Here is a 15,023-nt window from a genome sequence, read left to right on the forward strand (position 1 = left end):
GATGGTCGGTAAGTAGTTACAGGATATATAACAACTTTAGAACTTTCACACCAGTAGCAAAACATTGTCAGTTAATATTCCCTCTACAGGGGGCTTCCCTGGTAGCGCAGTGGTTGGGAGTCCGCCTGGGGCGCGTGGGTTTGTGCCCCAGTCTGGGGGGCCTGTGGGCCGTGGCCGCTGGGCCTGCGCGTCCAGAGCCTGGGCTCCGATGAGAGGTCCGCGTACTGCAGGGGGAAAAAAAAAAAAAATTCCCTCTACAGTCACTGCCTCAACTGAGACTGCTAGAGAAATTTGGGACTGGGTGTTGACTGAAAAGATGGTGTGTGTCAATTAGAAGATTGGAATGCATCTAGTGGGAATTGTAAAGGGGAACTGCTTATGTTGAAAATTCAGGTATTTTCCTTCATGTCTATCAGTTTTATAACCTGATGGATGATTCATCTCACAGAGATTTTCAGGTTCTCTGTGGTTTAAGCCGCAATTCTTATAACAAAAAAAGGATGCAACAAACAGTTAATTATGTCTTTTTCCGAAGGAAGCTTTATTTAATTGATATTTTTCTATAAGAATCTGTTACAGGGACATTGTCATCATGTACTAGGTATTGCAGGTATAGATCTATATAAAAACAACCCTGAGTTATACTGAAGGAACAATAGCCAGTCAGCATTTATCCCTATATCAGTCAATGATGTGAGGGTCATTTACCTAGTTACATAAGCTATAAATCAGAGTATGAGCCATTATTTCTCCTTTACCCCCATATCCCATCAGTTATGAAGTTCTGCATATTTTACTTCTTCCTAAATATTTTGTGAATTGGCTTCTTTTAATTTGTTTATATTAAAGCTGGTTTTCCCCAGTGTGTGTCTTGTCAGTCACTCCTGATTTTCAAAATCTCTAGGCTGGACCACAGAACCAGTATCAAGGGATTATCCTTGAACTAGCTATTCTTTGTGCAGGCTGGCCTCTGTCTCAAGGCCTGGGCCAAAGTGTTAACCAACCCATCCTGTCCCAGCTCACTAACTAGGCACCTCTTTGCTACCCAAGAGACCAAATTACAGGCAGAGATTGAGCTTTTCTTCTTCACCTGGCATCCTTTTAGAGGGGGAGCTTCCTGATTCACATTTAAGTGTCCATGGTGTATGTAATAATATATACAGGTCTATTCAAGTTTTTTTTATTACTGTGCCAGTTTTGCCATTTCATAGAAATTTATCTAAGATTCTCATATTTATTAGCATATAATTGCTCATAATATTGTTTTATTCATGATGTTTCTTTATCTGTTGTGTTTATTTCCTCTTTTTCATGCTCTCTCCTTCAAATATTTTTTCCTAAGCAGTTTAACCTGAGTTTGTTTTCTTTCTTTTTTTTTTTTTTTTCATTTATAAATTTATTTATTTATTTTTGGCTCTGTTGGGTCTTCGTTGCTGCGCGCGGGCTTTCTCTAGTCTCAGTGAGCAGGGGCTACTCTTCGTTGTGGTGCACAGTCTTCTCACTGCGGTGGCTTCTCTTGTTGCAGAGCACGGGCTCTAGGTGCATGGGCTTCAGTAGTTGTGACTTGTGGGCTCTAGACCTCAGTAGTTGTGGCACACGGGCTTAGTTGCTCCAGGGCATGTGGGATCTTCCCGGACCGGGGCACGAACCCGCGTCCCCTGCATCGGCAGGCGGACTCTCAACCACTGCGCCACCAGAGAAGACCCGGAACCATTTTTTGATTCCTTTCCCATTGTTTCCCCAAAGAGGTGTTTACTATTCTGAATTTAGTATTTCTTAAACATGAATTAATTATATGAGAAATACTCTGTAAACTAGAATTTACCAGTGTAGACCAGAATTGCCCACAGATGCAAGCATTCTCTCATATCAGAAAACTTTCTAGGGACTTCCCTGGTGGTCCAGTGGTTAAGAATCCACCTTCCAATGCAGGGGACACGGGTTTGATCCCTGGTTGGGGAACTAAGATCCCACATGCCACGGGATGACTAAGTCTGTGTGCTGCAACTACTGAGCCCCCTCTGGAGGCGGTGTGCCACAGCGAAGAGCCCGCACACTGCAACGAAAGATCCCACATGCCGCAGTGAAGATCCTGCGTGCTGCATCTAAGACCTGATGTAGCCAAATAAATAAATAAATATATTTTTTAAAATCTATTACAAAAAAGAAAGAAAGAAAACTTCCTAGCCTTTGGAAGAATGTTGGGAATTTGCCAAAGAAATATTTGTGTCATCTCTTACTGCATATTTTAAGTCAGAGCATAAGCACTTAAGTCTCTTTCTTAATTGATAAGTAGGTATCTAAAATATGTAAATTCATGAGGAATGCTATGACGGATGTCTTGTTTTTAAGCATCTGGCTGTGGTTAGTACTAAACAATTAGATAGTTGACTGTGGTAATAACCAGTAAGTTATGACTCTTTGATGACTTATGGCAAGCTATTCCATATATGAGAGAAAATCTAAATCTAACAGACTAATTTGCATGTCTGAATTACCTTTGATAGCTAACTGGAAAAATTGTTATTTAAAAAGTATATTTTTTCAAATGACTTTTCTAAAATCCTTTAAAAATCTTTAAAATAATTTTAGCCAGTTATGTTGTTGCTATAGTTGGCGACACATTAAATTAATGTCTAAATTGGACTTAAGAGTTTTGTCACCTAGACCTTTGTCTCTGAGATCAATCATTTGACCATGTCTCACTTTAGCATTTATATATAGTAATTTTGCCTCTTGTGATATATGTTGTTTTGTTTTTTCATTTATAGTGATAGATTCTTGTGGCCTTTAAAATGATTGAATAATGATGGACATGGATGCAAAGTGACTTCTCTACTGAAGCAGAAGATTCTTATTACCTTCCATTAACACAGTTTAGTCTTCAAGAAGGGGCAGAACGAGTGAAATACAGAAAACTGGAGAGAAGAAAACCTCACTTTGGAACTTTTTCCATGACTGTTCCTTAAGCCCTATCTTTCTACTTGTTTTAATTTTGCTGTGAATTTATAAATAGTGAAGACCAAAGAAATAGAAGAAACATTTGAGAGCTTTATACCAAGAAATTTACGTTGAGAGCTGCTATTCTTCGGAGGGAAAAGCATATCAAGTTCCTGTCTGATTTTTCTTTGTTTTTTTTAAACAGGTTTCTTATGTCCTTAGATTTTGAAGGATAAGTCAAATATAAATACATACGTGCACACTATTTTTAGCAGCTGTGTAAGAATAATGAGATTTGTAAATTAAGGGCTTTGTAATGTGGATGTTTTGCTACTAGAGTTGACTACTCAGAAGATCTTTTAGAGCTCTTCAGTGTTTTATTTTTGATCTATCAGTTCAATGACATTATTTGCCCAAACAAAAGTCCAGCTGTCTTTTTAAGCTATGACCTTTTTGTGAACAGTGTTTGAATTCAATGTGCAAATGTCCATGTATTATCTATTTAAGCAACATCATAGGGCCATCACTCAAGGAAGTTGAATGAGGTGAACATTGATATAGCTCTTTCCCCTTCCCCCTATTTTTTAAATGTAACAAATACTTTTTATGTTCCCCTCCCCCTTCCCCTTTCCCCTTTCCCCTTTTGGAAACGTGTCAGGATCTAGATAGTTTAAGATGAGCAATTGAGGGAACTGAGAAATTGATCCACACAGAGCCTGGCTTCTTTGTGCTTCATCATAAGGTGTGCTGCCGGCCAGCCTAATTTTAAATACCCTTTTAACAAGAGAACCTCGTGGAAATCCAGCCGGCAGAATCAAGGAGTTCAGGAAACAGGACCACAGAGGTTACGCTCTGGGGTGAGTATTCACCTATGTCTAACTTGTAAGAAGACTGTGTATGTATATGTATATGTATCATAGAAAATATCTACTGCTTTCTTACGTATTATACTTTGGAGACTATCAGTGGGGTGGTTTGGAGACACCAACAGATGGATCTCTCAGGAAAACTGATGCTAACTGATGTTTGAAGAAATTAATGTGAACTAAATAGAAAAACTCTTGAGAGGTTGTATCCTCCTTCTCTAGGATGATCTTTTCTACTGCTTTTGCCTGAAGTTACCTGAAGCAGATTAATCTTTTTTCATAAGTATCTATAGTTTTAAGTAGTTGTTTATTCTTAAGGTTTTTCTGCTATAACACAAGAATTAATTAGCTTCTGTCATATAACCTTCCAGGTCTGTGACCCACTTTTCTGTTTGTGTTTTTCATGGTTATATATTCACAGACTGTTTTTGTTTAGAACTTCTCTGATGTATGGGGCCTGATGAGTACTCTAGAAAGGCTCAGAGAGCAAGTTTTTCTGTAAAAGGGGGACCTTAAAGTAATCACAGACTCTTTACTTGATATCAGGTTCTTGCAAGAATAAGTGATTTCAGTTTTCTCATTTTCAGATCCTGGCCATGAGGTTGGATGCCTCACCTTGTTGAAAAGAGACACTGGACCTAAATGGCGCAGCATGACTTTGTTCCTGCTTGGCTAAATTTCTCAACACCACAGTCAGCTAAGGTACTGTTCTCCATTCTAGTAACTATCCAAATACCACCAGTTCTTTTCATCCCCATCTTGTCTGTGGCCTCTGTTTTACAATCTAGTTTTTTTGTGTGTTTATTCTGCCTTGCCTGGGGATTTTGCATACGTTTTCAGTAAACTTAACTATCTTTCTTTTAATAGGGTATAAATAATTAGGCAGTGCAAGTCATTGTGTACCCTGCTACTGCCAAGTGTCCTGTTTATTTTATTACATGTGAAGCTTTTCTTATTGTGTGGCACACTTAAGACTTCCTATATTAGCTGCAGGAACACTTCAGTTTTGGGGGAAATAGATCTTCAGGATGAATGCACATTTGTCTCAAGTAGTAGATGAGGAGGAAAAAGGAGAGACCGTGATTGACTGACTACTACACGGCTCTCAGATTAAATCCTAGAAATTCTTTTTTAGAGACAATAATCTACTTAATGATTTCAGGGAAAATGTATGTTGCATTAAGGATAAAGACAAATGGAATCTATTTTTGTTAAAGGAAAGCTTTGGGAAGCTAGTAAACTTAAAAATGCTTCCCATTTTGCCAACTAATAGAGGAGGGAGAAAGTTGATAGGTAGTCTCAGAAAAAAGAGCATACCTTCCCTATTTTTAGATGTGAATTTTGGGAGGATGTTCCTGGTCTGTCTAGACCTACAACGCTTTGCTCTAATCTTCATTTTGAATTGCCCTTGTGAAATTCCCCAAATCTCATAATGGACATAATCTGACCCAAACATTGGGGGTGATGGGCCTGAAGGATTCGGTGTGGGATCCTAGGAAAGCGTTGAAAAGTATGCACATCTTATACCTGCAAAGAATAATTGATTTAGCACAATGAACAACTGATTTAGCACAGTGAACTCAGTAAAAAGAATTAGGAAATATGATTTAAGTATTTCCATTTTACAATAAGTGAATTTGTGTGGTATTAGCTTAGGGATAGACAGATAAAGCAATGGAATAGGATAGACAATTCAAAAACAGTCCTATACATGTAGTCAGTTGATTTTTGACTAAAGTGCTAACCAAGGTAATTCAATGCAGAAGTGATAGTCTTTTTAACAAGTGGTTCTAGAACTGGATATCTATGTGGGGGTGGGAGGGAGAGCCTCAACCTTTTCTTCATATCATACATAAAAATTAACTTGAAATGGATTATAACCTAAATTAAAAAACTGAAATCCATAAAACTTTCAGAAGAAAATCTTTGTAACCCACTAGAATGGCTGAAATAAAAAAGACTGACAGACCACATGTTGGTGAGGATGTTAATAATAAGGAAATAGATGTGAAGATGTCTCTGCCCCAACCTATAGTTCTCCAGTAAGCCCTTGTCAAATGTATCCATACTTTTCATGGTTTTTTAGACTTTGGTTTCTATCATATGAGACTAAAGACTGTTATAGAATGCAACTGTTTGGAATAGGAAGGGACATCAGAATTCATCTATAATAGTGTTTCTCAAAGTGCTCCTTTTTAGTTGTGTAACCTCAGAGACTTATTCTCCCTGACCGCTTTCCTCATACGGAAATAGTAAAATGGGGATGATGCCAAATTATAGTCTTGTTATGAGTATTAATGTTTGGAAGTAAGTATTTTATAAAACTATAAAAACTCCTGTGGGGTTGTTAATGGCCTGCCAAGGTGGGATTTAACTGTTCTTTGTCTTCAGTTCGAGAGTATTTTACACAAATAATCTATTTAGAGCAAGCATCTTGCTTTTCCTTTCAAGATTAACATTTTTAAGTGTAAAGTTCTGGAGCTTATTCTTTTGGATATTGACAGGGTTTTTTCCCCCTCTTTCATGCAAATAATTGAAGTAGCTGTTTTTTCTCCCTATTAATTCAGTTAATGATTGAATATGTAACATAGGGCTTCTTTAACTCAGAGGAGTGCAGTACCCTTAACTGTGTCCCATATGCTCAAAATAGGGGTTTCTGCCATCAATATTACCTGTTTTCTAAAAACCCTATGCAAAACTTAAGATACTGAAAGAGACTGATATGTACTTACCTGTTTGCTTCTCTGTACTTTATCATCTTAGTCACCTACAGCCACCTTTGAAAAACACGGAGAGCACCTACCCCGAGGAGATGGTAGATTTGGAGTAAGCCGTCGTCGACATAATTCCTCTGATGGCTTTTTTAACAATGGACCTCTACGAACGACAGGAGGTAAGATATACCCAACTTCCTTGACTCTATATAAGCTACTCAGAGCAAGCCCAGGCTGAGGGTGCATGTCCATAATCTTGGAATAATCATCTTTTGTAAACATAATACTCAATTAGATCCTCCAATAGTCATTACTCAACTCTATTGGCTTTCTAAGTCTAACATTCTTAGGTTCTCTTAAGTCATTTATTTAGTTGCAGAATTCATATAGAAATTACATTGAAACAAAAAGTTGTTATCTTGTGCCTTTTTTGTATGTGGACTTACTCTTTTATTAAAAAGGTCCCCCGAAGGGCTTTGGCAATACCTTAAATTATATCAGGAAGCATCTGGTCAGTTGTTTCTGAATTTTCAGGAAGCAAACACTCTAATGTGTTACTTTTCCTTACTATTTCAGATTCCTGGCACCAGCCCTCCCTGTTCCGGCACGATTCCGTGGACTCTGGTGTCTCTAAGGGAGCATATGCTGGAATCACAGGGAACCTATCTGGTTGGCATGGCTCTTCCCGAGGTCACGATGGCATGAGCCAGCGTAGTGGGGCTGGCACAGGGAACCATCGCCACTGGAATGGCAGCTTCCACTCCCGGAAAGGCTGTGCCTTTCAGGAAAAGCCACCTACAGAGATTAGGGAAGAGAAGAAAGATGATAAGGTAGAAAAGTTGCAGTTTGAAGAAGACGACTTTGTAAGTATGAAGATTTAGTTGTATACCTAAAACCTGACAAATGATTCTTATATATAAAACTGTGTGAGTAATGAGAACATTTCAGAAGGTACTAAAAAGGGAGTCCCTAAGTTTAGACTTCTAGTGTTTTTAGGAAGGACAGGGAAGGAGCTGGTTAGTATGACGATGATGACCAAAATTCCTCTGTAACTTTTAGCAGATCTTCATATTTTTTCATCTTTTTGCCTTTGGAATTCTTATTTTTCTTTAAGCTTTATAAGGTTCAGTATTCAGATATATTTATGTAAAACTGTATTCTTGAATGTTAAATTGCTTTCTTCAACTACCATAAGAGTGGGTTTTTTTGTCTTGATTTTGCCCTCTTATATAAAACAATTGTGGTAAGTTCAGAAACATGCGGTTAGGAGTATTTCAGCTGTTGCCTGTACATTCAGTAAAACTTGATGCTATTGTGTGTTGAACTATATGCCTTTTGACCTCTAAACCAAAAGTAGAGTTTTTGTGCACCTTAAAAAAGTTTAATAATACATTTTACTTAACCAAATATGTCCAAATTATTATTATTCTAACCTGTAGTCATTATCTTTAAATTAATGAGATAATTAACATTATTTGTTGTACTACATCTTCAAAATCCTTTGTGCATTTCATAATTGTAGCACATCTTAATACAGATGGTGCACGTTCCAAGTGCCCAGCAACCATACGTGGCTAGTGGCAATCCTATCAGGTATTGCAACTCGTTATTTTTAAGTGGCACATTAGATAAGCCAGTCACTTTTATGACAGCCATTTTATGTTATCAGAGCCAACTAAAGAGTAAAATTAGGCATCAGCCCCTCTTCTCCCAAGTCTAGCAAATGACCTGGGGGGGCTCTTAATTCATATGTCATTTATTAAAGTAAATTCGTATCCCCAGGTGCCTATCCTTTAAAACTTTATTCATGGAAAAGTCTGTAATACACCAATATATTAAATATTTGTCCAGAATGTCCTAAGTACTCAGTAGTCCAAAAATGACTACAACACTAAATTATAACGTGGATTATTTATTCAGTAAACTTATAAGTTATCAGTTCTGTGTAGCATTCCCAGTGGGAAATTAATTGACAATGGAAAGAAAAATGTTAAGGCAGCATTATCCACCTGCTAAGTGATCTAAAGGGAAGTTTGCTGTCACGTCAAACCTGAACAAGGTTATTAAGGGCAAGTTTATTTTGTGTTTATGCTTTTTAAAAAAATAAAATAATTTATTTATTTATGGCTAAGTTGGGTGTTTGTTGCTGCGCATGGGCTTTCTCTAGTAGCAGAGAGCAGGGGCTACTCTTTGTTGCAGTGCACAGGCTTCTTGTTGCGGTGGCTTCTCTTGTTGCGGAATACGGGCTCTAGGCACATGGACTTCAGTAGTTGTGGCTCGCGGGCTCGAGAGCGCAGACTCACTAGTTGTGGTGCACCGGCTTAGCTGCTCCGCAGCATGTGGGGGATCTTCCCAGAACAGGGCTCGAACCCATGTCCCCTGCATTAGCAGGTGGACTCCCAAACACTACGCCACTAGGGAAGCCTTGTGTTTATGCTTTTATGAAATATAAAGTGTACATAAAAGTCTTGAGAAAACAGTCAAGTACGCACACAACCTAGCTTTGTGAAATATTGACATTTTGCCCAGTATGCTCTAGACCATTCTTTTACAAAAGAGGCAAGATATCATAGATACAGTTAAAGCTTCCCTAATCATATTCTCCTAACGTTCCCCTAGAGGTAATCCCCATTTTGATTTTAATGTTTTATCATCCTCATGTATGTTTTGATAAATTTTTACTATATGAATGTATCCATAGACAATCTATAATATCATTTTGCCTGATTTTGATCTTTATATGAATACTGTCATATTGTAGTTCTCTTTTATTTGCTTAAAATTGTTTGAGATTTGTCTGTATTGACACATAGGGCTCTAGATCAGTGGTTCTTAATCCAGGAGCAAGTTTGCCTCCTTCAGAGCACATTTGGCAATATCTAGAGAAATTTTGGTTGTCATGCCTGGGGATAGTGCTATTAGCATCTAGTATGTAGAGATCAGAGATGTTGCTAAACTTCCTGCAATGCACAGGACAGCCCCATAACAAAGAACCAGCCCAAATGTCAGTAGTGCCATGGTTGAAAAACCCTGCTCTATATCTTTCTCACTTCTGTATAGTAAATATTCTGTGGTGTGAATATACTAGGTTTATTTATCAATTTTCCTGTTGACATTTAGGTTGTTAAAGATCTGTTTTGGAGATAGATCTAAAGGATAGGAACCATGGCATTGTAACTAGAGAAGGAAGGGTCAAAAATAAGATTTTTATCCAAAGGGAATTGATGAATAATAAGTAATTAATTTGAAAAGGAAAAACAGGAGGAGCAGAATTGGAGGATAGAAGATAAAGACGTCTTGGTACCAAAGAGATGGGTGAGATCAGCCAGAGGTGTGCACGTGGAAATAGAGATAGTAGTTGAGGTTTATGGTTGGACAGAATCACCCAAGGAAAGTAATATATTCAGAGAGGAAGCTTAGAGCAGAACATGTGGAATAGCAGTAAGGGAGATTAAGAAGTGATTGGTTGAAAAAGAATGGAGTGTATCAAGAAAGAGTAGTTAGTCAAAAATAACAAAAGGTATTTGAGGACTTAATTGTTTACAGTAGGTTTTCTATGTTTCTTGTTTTTTCCCCATACTCTACATTGTATAATTAGAAAGTTATTTTTTGTTTTAAAGTAGTATTAGTGTAATTAACAGTTCTATATTTGTACCTTGGAAAACTAATAACCCTAATTTCCCCTGAGTTGTTGGATGGTAATGTGTACCTTGCAACACTGTAGTAAGGAATAAAGATCACATATATTGGGTCTTCCTGTTGGCGCAGTGGTTGGGAATCCACCTGCCGGTGTGGGGGACACAGGTTCGATCCCTGGCCTGGGGAGATCCCACATGCCGCAGAGCAAATAGGCCTGTGTGCCACAACTATTGAGCCTGTGTGCCACAACTACTGAAGCCCGTGAGCCTAGAGCCCATGCTCCACAACAAGAGAAGCCACCAAAATGAGAAGCCCGCGACCACAATGAAGAGTAGCCCCCACTCGCCACAACTAGAGAAAGCCCACGCGCAGCAACAAAGACCCAACACAGCCAAAGATAAATAAATTAATTAATTTTTTTAAAAAAAGATCATATATGTTGAATGATGTATGCGAAACATTTAGCACAGACTTTAACAGACAGAGTTGTTTTGTTTTTTATTTTTTTTTTGGCTTTGCCGGGTCTTAGTTGCGGCACGTAGGATCTTTTTAGTTGCGGTATCTGAACTCTTAGTTGTGGTGTGTGGGATCTAGTTCCCTGACCAGGGATCGAACCTGAGCCCCCTGCATTGGGAGCATGGTGTCTTAGCCACTGTACCAACCAGGGAAGTCCAGGGTTTTTAATATTTTTTATTTATTTTTAAATGGCCACTCTGGGAGGCATGCAGGATCCTAGTTCCTCAAACAGGGATCGAACCTGAGCCCCCTGTAGTTAAAGTGTGGAGTCTTAACCACTGGGCCACCAGGGAAGTCTGACACAGGTGTGTTTTGTGTTTGGGGGGGTTTTTTGTGTGGGTTTTTTTTTTTTTTTTTTTTTGAAGTCTTTATTGAATTTGTCACAGTATTGCTTCATTTCATGTTTTGGTTTTTTGGCCCTGAGGCATGTGGGATCTTAGCTCCCCAACCAGGGATCAAATGCACACCCCCTGCATTGGAAGGTGAAGTCTTAACCACTGGACTGCCAGGGAAGTCCCATGACACATAGGTTTTTAAATGGTAGCTATTATTAAATGTGGGTGAGAGCCTTGTATTTGGCAGTTTGATATGCCCTCCCAAGAATTAGAGAATGAATTGGTGATGAGTGGTACACTGTTCCTTGGAGAAGGAGCCAGGAGTGAGGGTAGAGTCTTGTAGGATTGAAGCTTTAATGTGTATGCAATCTGAGGAGTAAGAAATTTGTACAGAGAAGGGATTCTGAAAAGGTAGCAACAGTGTAGCCATAGCTTTGAGTCTTCCCAAGTTCTCCAGTAAATATCAGGAGCAGTATTAGGATGTTTACTCTCACTACTTATGTTTAGCACAGTACTGGAGATCCTAGCAAGTGCAATAAGGCAAGAAAAAGAAATAAAATACGTACAAATTAAAAGGAAGAAATAAAAGTTTCATTCACAGGTGACATGATTGCTTACATAGAAAATCCTAAGGACTCTATAAAGAATTAAGGTTTTAGGATACAAAGTCATTATTTTTGAAAAAGTTATTTGAGTTTTTATATACAGTTGACCCTTGAACAACATGTTGTTCAAGGGTTTGAACTGAGCATGTCCACTTGTATGCAGGTTTTTTTTTACTAGTATATACTACAGTATGATCTGCAGTTGATTGAATCCACAAATGCAGAACCCAACAGCTTATATGTATACAGAGGGCTTACTGTAAGTTATACTTGGGTTTTCCACTGTGCTGAGTGGCGCCACTGGCGCCCCAACCCCTGCATTGTTTGTTGGTCAACTGTACTAGAAATAAGCATTTTATAAAATGACGTTTTATAAAAATGCTTTTTATAACATTTTTTAAAATCTTTTAAAAACGGCTTAGGAATAAATTTAACAGAAGATGTGAGAGACATCAATACTGAACTGCAAAATATTGCCAGGAGAGGGTTTCCCTGGTGGCGCAGTGGTTGAGAGTCCGCCTGCTGATGCAGGGGACACGGGTTCATGCCCCGGTCCGGGAAGTTCCCACGTGCCGTGGAGCAGCTGGGCCCGTGAGCCGTGGCCACTGCGCCTGCGCGTCCGGAGCCTGTGCTCCGCAACGGGAGAGGCCACAACAGTGAGAGGCCCGCGTATCGCAAAAAAAAAAAAAAAAAAAAAATATTGCCAGGAGAAATTAAAGATCTAAATAAAAGGAGAGGTACACTTTGAATAGAAGGGTTTGAATTGGAAGACTCAATGATTAGGACATCAATTTCATAGATTCTGCGCAAGCCCAGCGAGCATGCTTTCTTACATAAAGTGGCAAATTTTTTCTGAAATTTATATTAAAATGAAAAGACCTAGAATAGCTAAAGCAATCTTGAAAAAGAACAGTCGGAGGATTTATACTCCCTAACTTTAAGACTTCGTATAAAGCTACAGTAATCAAAATCATGTGACATTATTATGAGGACAGAGTGATAGTAGGGCAGAATAGAGAAATAAATGTACAGAAATAAACGTACATTTATATGATCATTTGATTTTCAACAAAGGTACCAAAGCAGGCTAATGGAGAAAGAAATGTGTTTTTAACAAACTGTGCCGGAACTATATCTGTAGATATAGGGTGTGTGTGTGTGTGTGTGTGTGTGTGTGTGTGTGTGTGTGTGTGTATCTCTTCTCTACCCTTACCACCTAGCATACAAAAAAATGAATTTGAGATGAATTATAGACCTAAATGTAAGGCCTGAAACTAAGAAAACTTAGCAGAATATCTTTCTCACATAGGGGATTAAAAAAAAAAAAAGATTTCTTTGGACCCAGGGAGCAATAACCATAAAGGGGAAAACATTGATAAATCAGGCTTCATCAAAATTTAAAACTTCTGCTTATTTCACAGACTCAGAGAAAATATTTGGAGAACATAGATTTGAAAAGGGGCCTGTTCCCATGTGAATAACTCCTACAACTCAGTTTTTTAAAAAACAAACAAGATTTGAACAGGTGCTTCACAAAGGAAGATATATGAATGGCCAGTAGGCACATGAAATAAATGGTCAGTGTCATTAGTCGTAAGGGAAATGTGGAAATTCAAATTAAGACCACTATAAGATACTGCTACACACCCACCAGGATAGCTAATATTTAAAAGTCTGAAAATACTAAATTTGGTGACATTTTTGAGCACTTGGAAGTCTCATACGTTGTTAACAGGAGTGTGTAGTAGTACAACCATTTTGCAAAAAGGAAGGTCTGACAGTTTCTTATAAAACTAAGCATAAACCTTACCCTGTGACCCAATACTTCCACTTCTGGGTATTTGCTAAAGAGAAATGAAAGTCTGTGTACATTTATTGTAATTTTATTCATAGTAACCCAAAACTGGGATTTTTTTTTTTTTTTTTTTTTTTTTTTTGCCGCCGTGCTGCGTGGCTTGTGGGATCTTAGTTCCCTGACCAGAGATTGAACCTGGGCCCTCAGCAGTGAAAGCACAGAGTCCTAACCACTGGACCGCCAGGGAATTCCCAGGAAATAATTTAAATGTCTGTCAAAACAGGAATAGAAAAATTGTGGTATAATCATGTAATGGGCTACTTATGCAGTAATAAAAAAGAATGACTGATAAAACAACATGATGAATCTCAGTGAAGCTTTTCACAATAAGGTACATACTGTATGATTTCATTTATATGACATTCTAGAATAGGCAAATAATCTATGGTGAGAAAGAAAAACAGTAGTTGCCTGTGTCGATTGGAGATTGACTGGGGAAGGGCATTAGGAAACTTTCTGGTTGTAGAAAGTAGTTTTATCTTTATAGATTTGGTGGGGGGTATAAGTATTTTTCAGAACTCATGGAATGGTATACTTGGTGCATTTCATTGTGCGTAAATGTTATTTAATTACAAAATAGATTTATGTCACTGGTCATGGAACAAACATAACACAAGCCTCCTGATGTGATTCACTGAGGAGTGCCCTCCAAAAATTCATAACCTGAATCTAACCATGAGGAAAAATCACACAAACTCTAATTGAGGTTTCTATAAAAGAATTTTAAAAGATTCTACAAAAGAACTAGGCTGAGTACTCTTTTAAAAAGTTATGGTCATGGTGGGTAAAGTTCCAGATTAAAGAAGACTAAAGAGATATGACAGTTAAAGGCAACATGTAAACCTAGACTGGATACTGGATGAGGGAAAAACAGTGATTTTAAACTTTGTTTTCCTGTAAAAGTATCAGTGTTACAGTTTGAATAAGAGTTGTAGATTAGATAATAGTATTTATTAATGTTAATTTTCTGATTTTTATAATTGTACTATGATTATGTAGGAGAATATCCTTCAAGTCCTTCAACCTGCAGATAGTTCAGGAAAAATATACATTTACAGAGAATTGTGGAACAAATGTGGTAAAATGTTGACATAAGACTGTAGATGCACGATATACAGGAATTCTTTGTATTATATTTGCAACTTTTTTGTAAGTCTGAAATTAAGGAATAAGTTAAGAAAAAGAACACAAGGCAACTAGGATTGAAGAAGCAAAAAAATCCATGGACAAGGACTTCCCTGGTGGTCCAGTGGTTAAGAATCAGTCTTGCAATGCAGGGAACGCCAGTTCAATCCCTGGTTAGGGAACTAAGATGCCACATGCTCTGCAGGGCAACTAAGCCCGAGCGCCACAACTACAGAGAAGCCCGCGCACTGCATCGAAGAGCCCCTGAGCCACAACAAAAGATCCCATGTGCCGCAATTAAGACCCAACATAGCCAAATAAAAGATAGATTAGGTAAGTAGGTAGATAGAAGATAGATAGATAGATTTTTTTTTAATTATACTCAAAAAATCCATGGATGTCATCTACAACAAAATAAAGTGAGGTAT

At 38.0% G+C, this 15,023-nt stretch overlaps 1 protein-coding gene across 17 annotated transcripts in view; it reads left to right on the forward strand.

Moving 5' to 3' along the window:
- GPBP1L1 (GC-rich promoter binding protein 1 like 1) overlaps positions 1 to 15,023 on the forward strand; it is a 52,777-nt gene that overhangs the window by 18,550 nt on the left and 19,204 nt on the right. For all 17 annotated transcript variants that reach the window (XM_059042964.2, XM_059042972.2, XM_067008842.1 and 14 more), the window contains 4 exons: positions 2,772 to 3,797; positions 4,394 to 4,508; positions 6,570 to 6,699; positions 7,097 to 7,383. In XM_059042964.2, the coding sequence (XP_058898947.1) occupies positions 4,449 to 4,508; positions 6,570 to 6,699; positions 7,097 to 7,383 (477 nt within the window). In that variant the 5' untranslated portion in view covers positions 2,772 to 3,797; positions 4,394 to 4,448. The remainder of the gene's footprint in view (positions 1 to 2,771; positions 3,798 to 4,393; positions 4,509 to 6,569; positions 6,700 to 7,096; positions 7,384 to 15,023) is intronic.

Source organism: Kogia breviceps, chromosome 1 (assembly GCF_026419965.1).
Source record: "Kogia breviceps isolate mKogBre1 chromosome 1, mKogBre1 haplotype 1, whole genome shotgun sequence".
NCBI classification, from domain to species: domain Eukaryota; kingdom Metazoa; phylum Chordata; class Mammalia; order Artiodactyla; family Physeteridae; genus Kogia; species Kogia breviceps.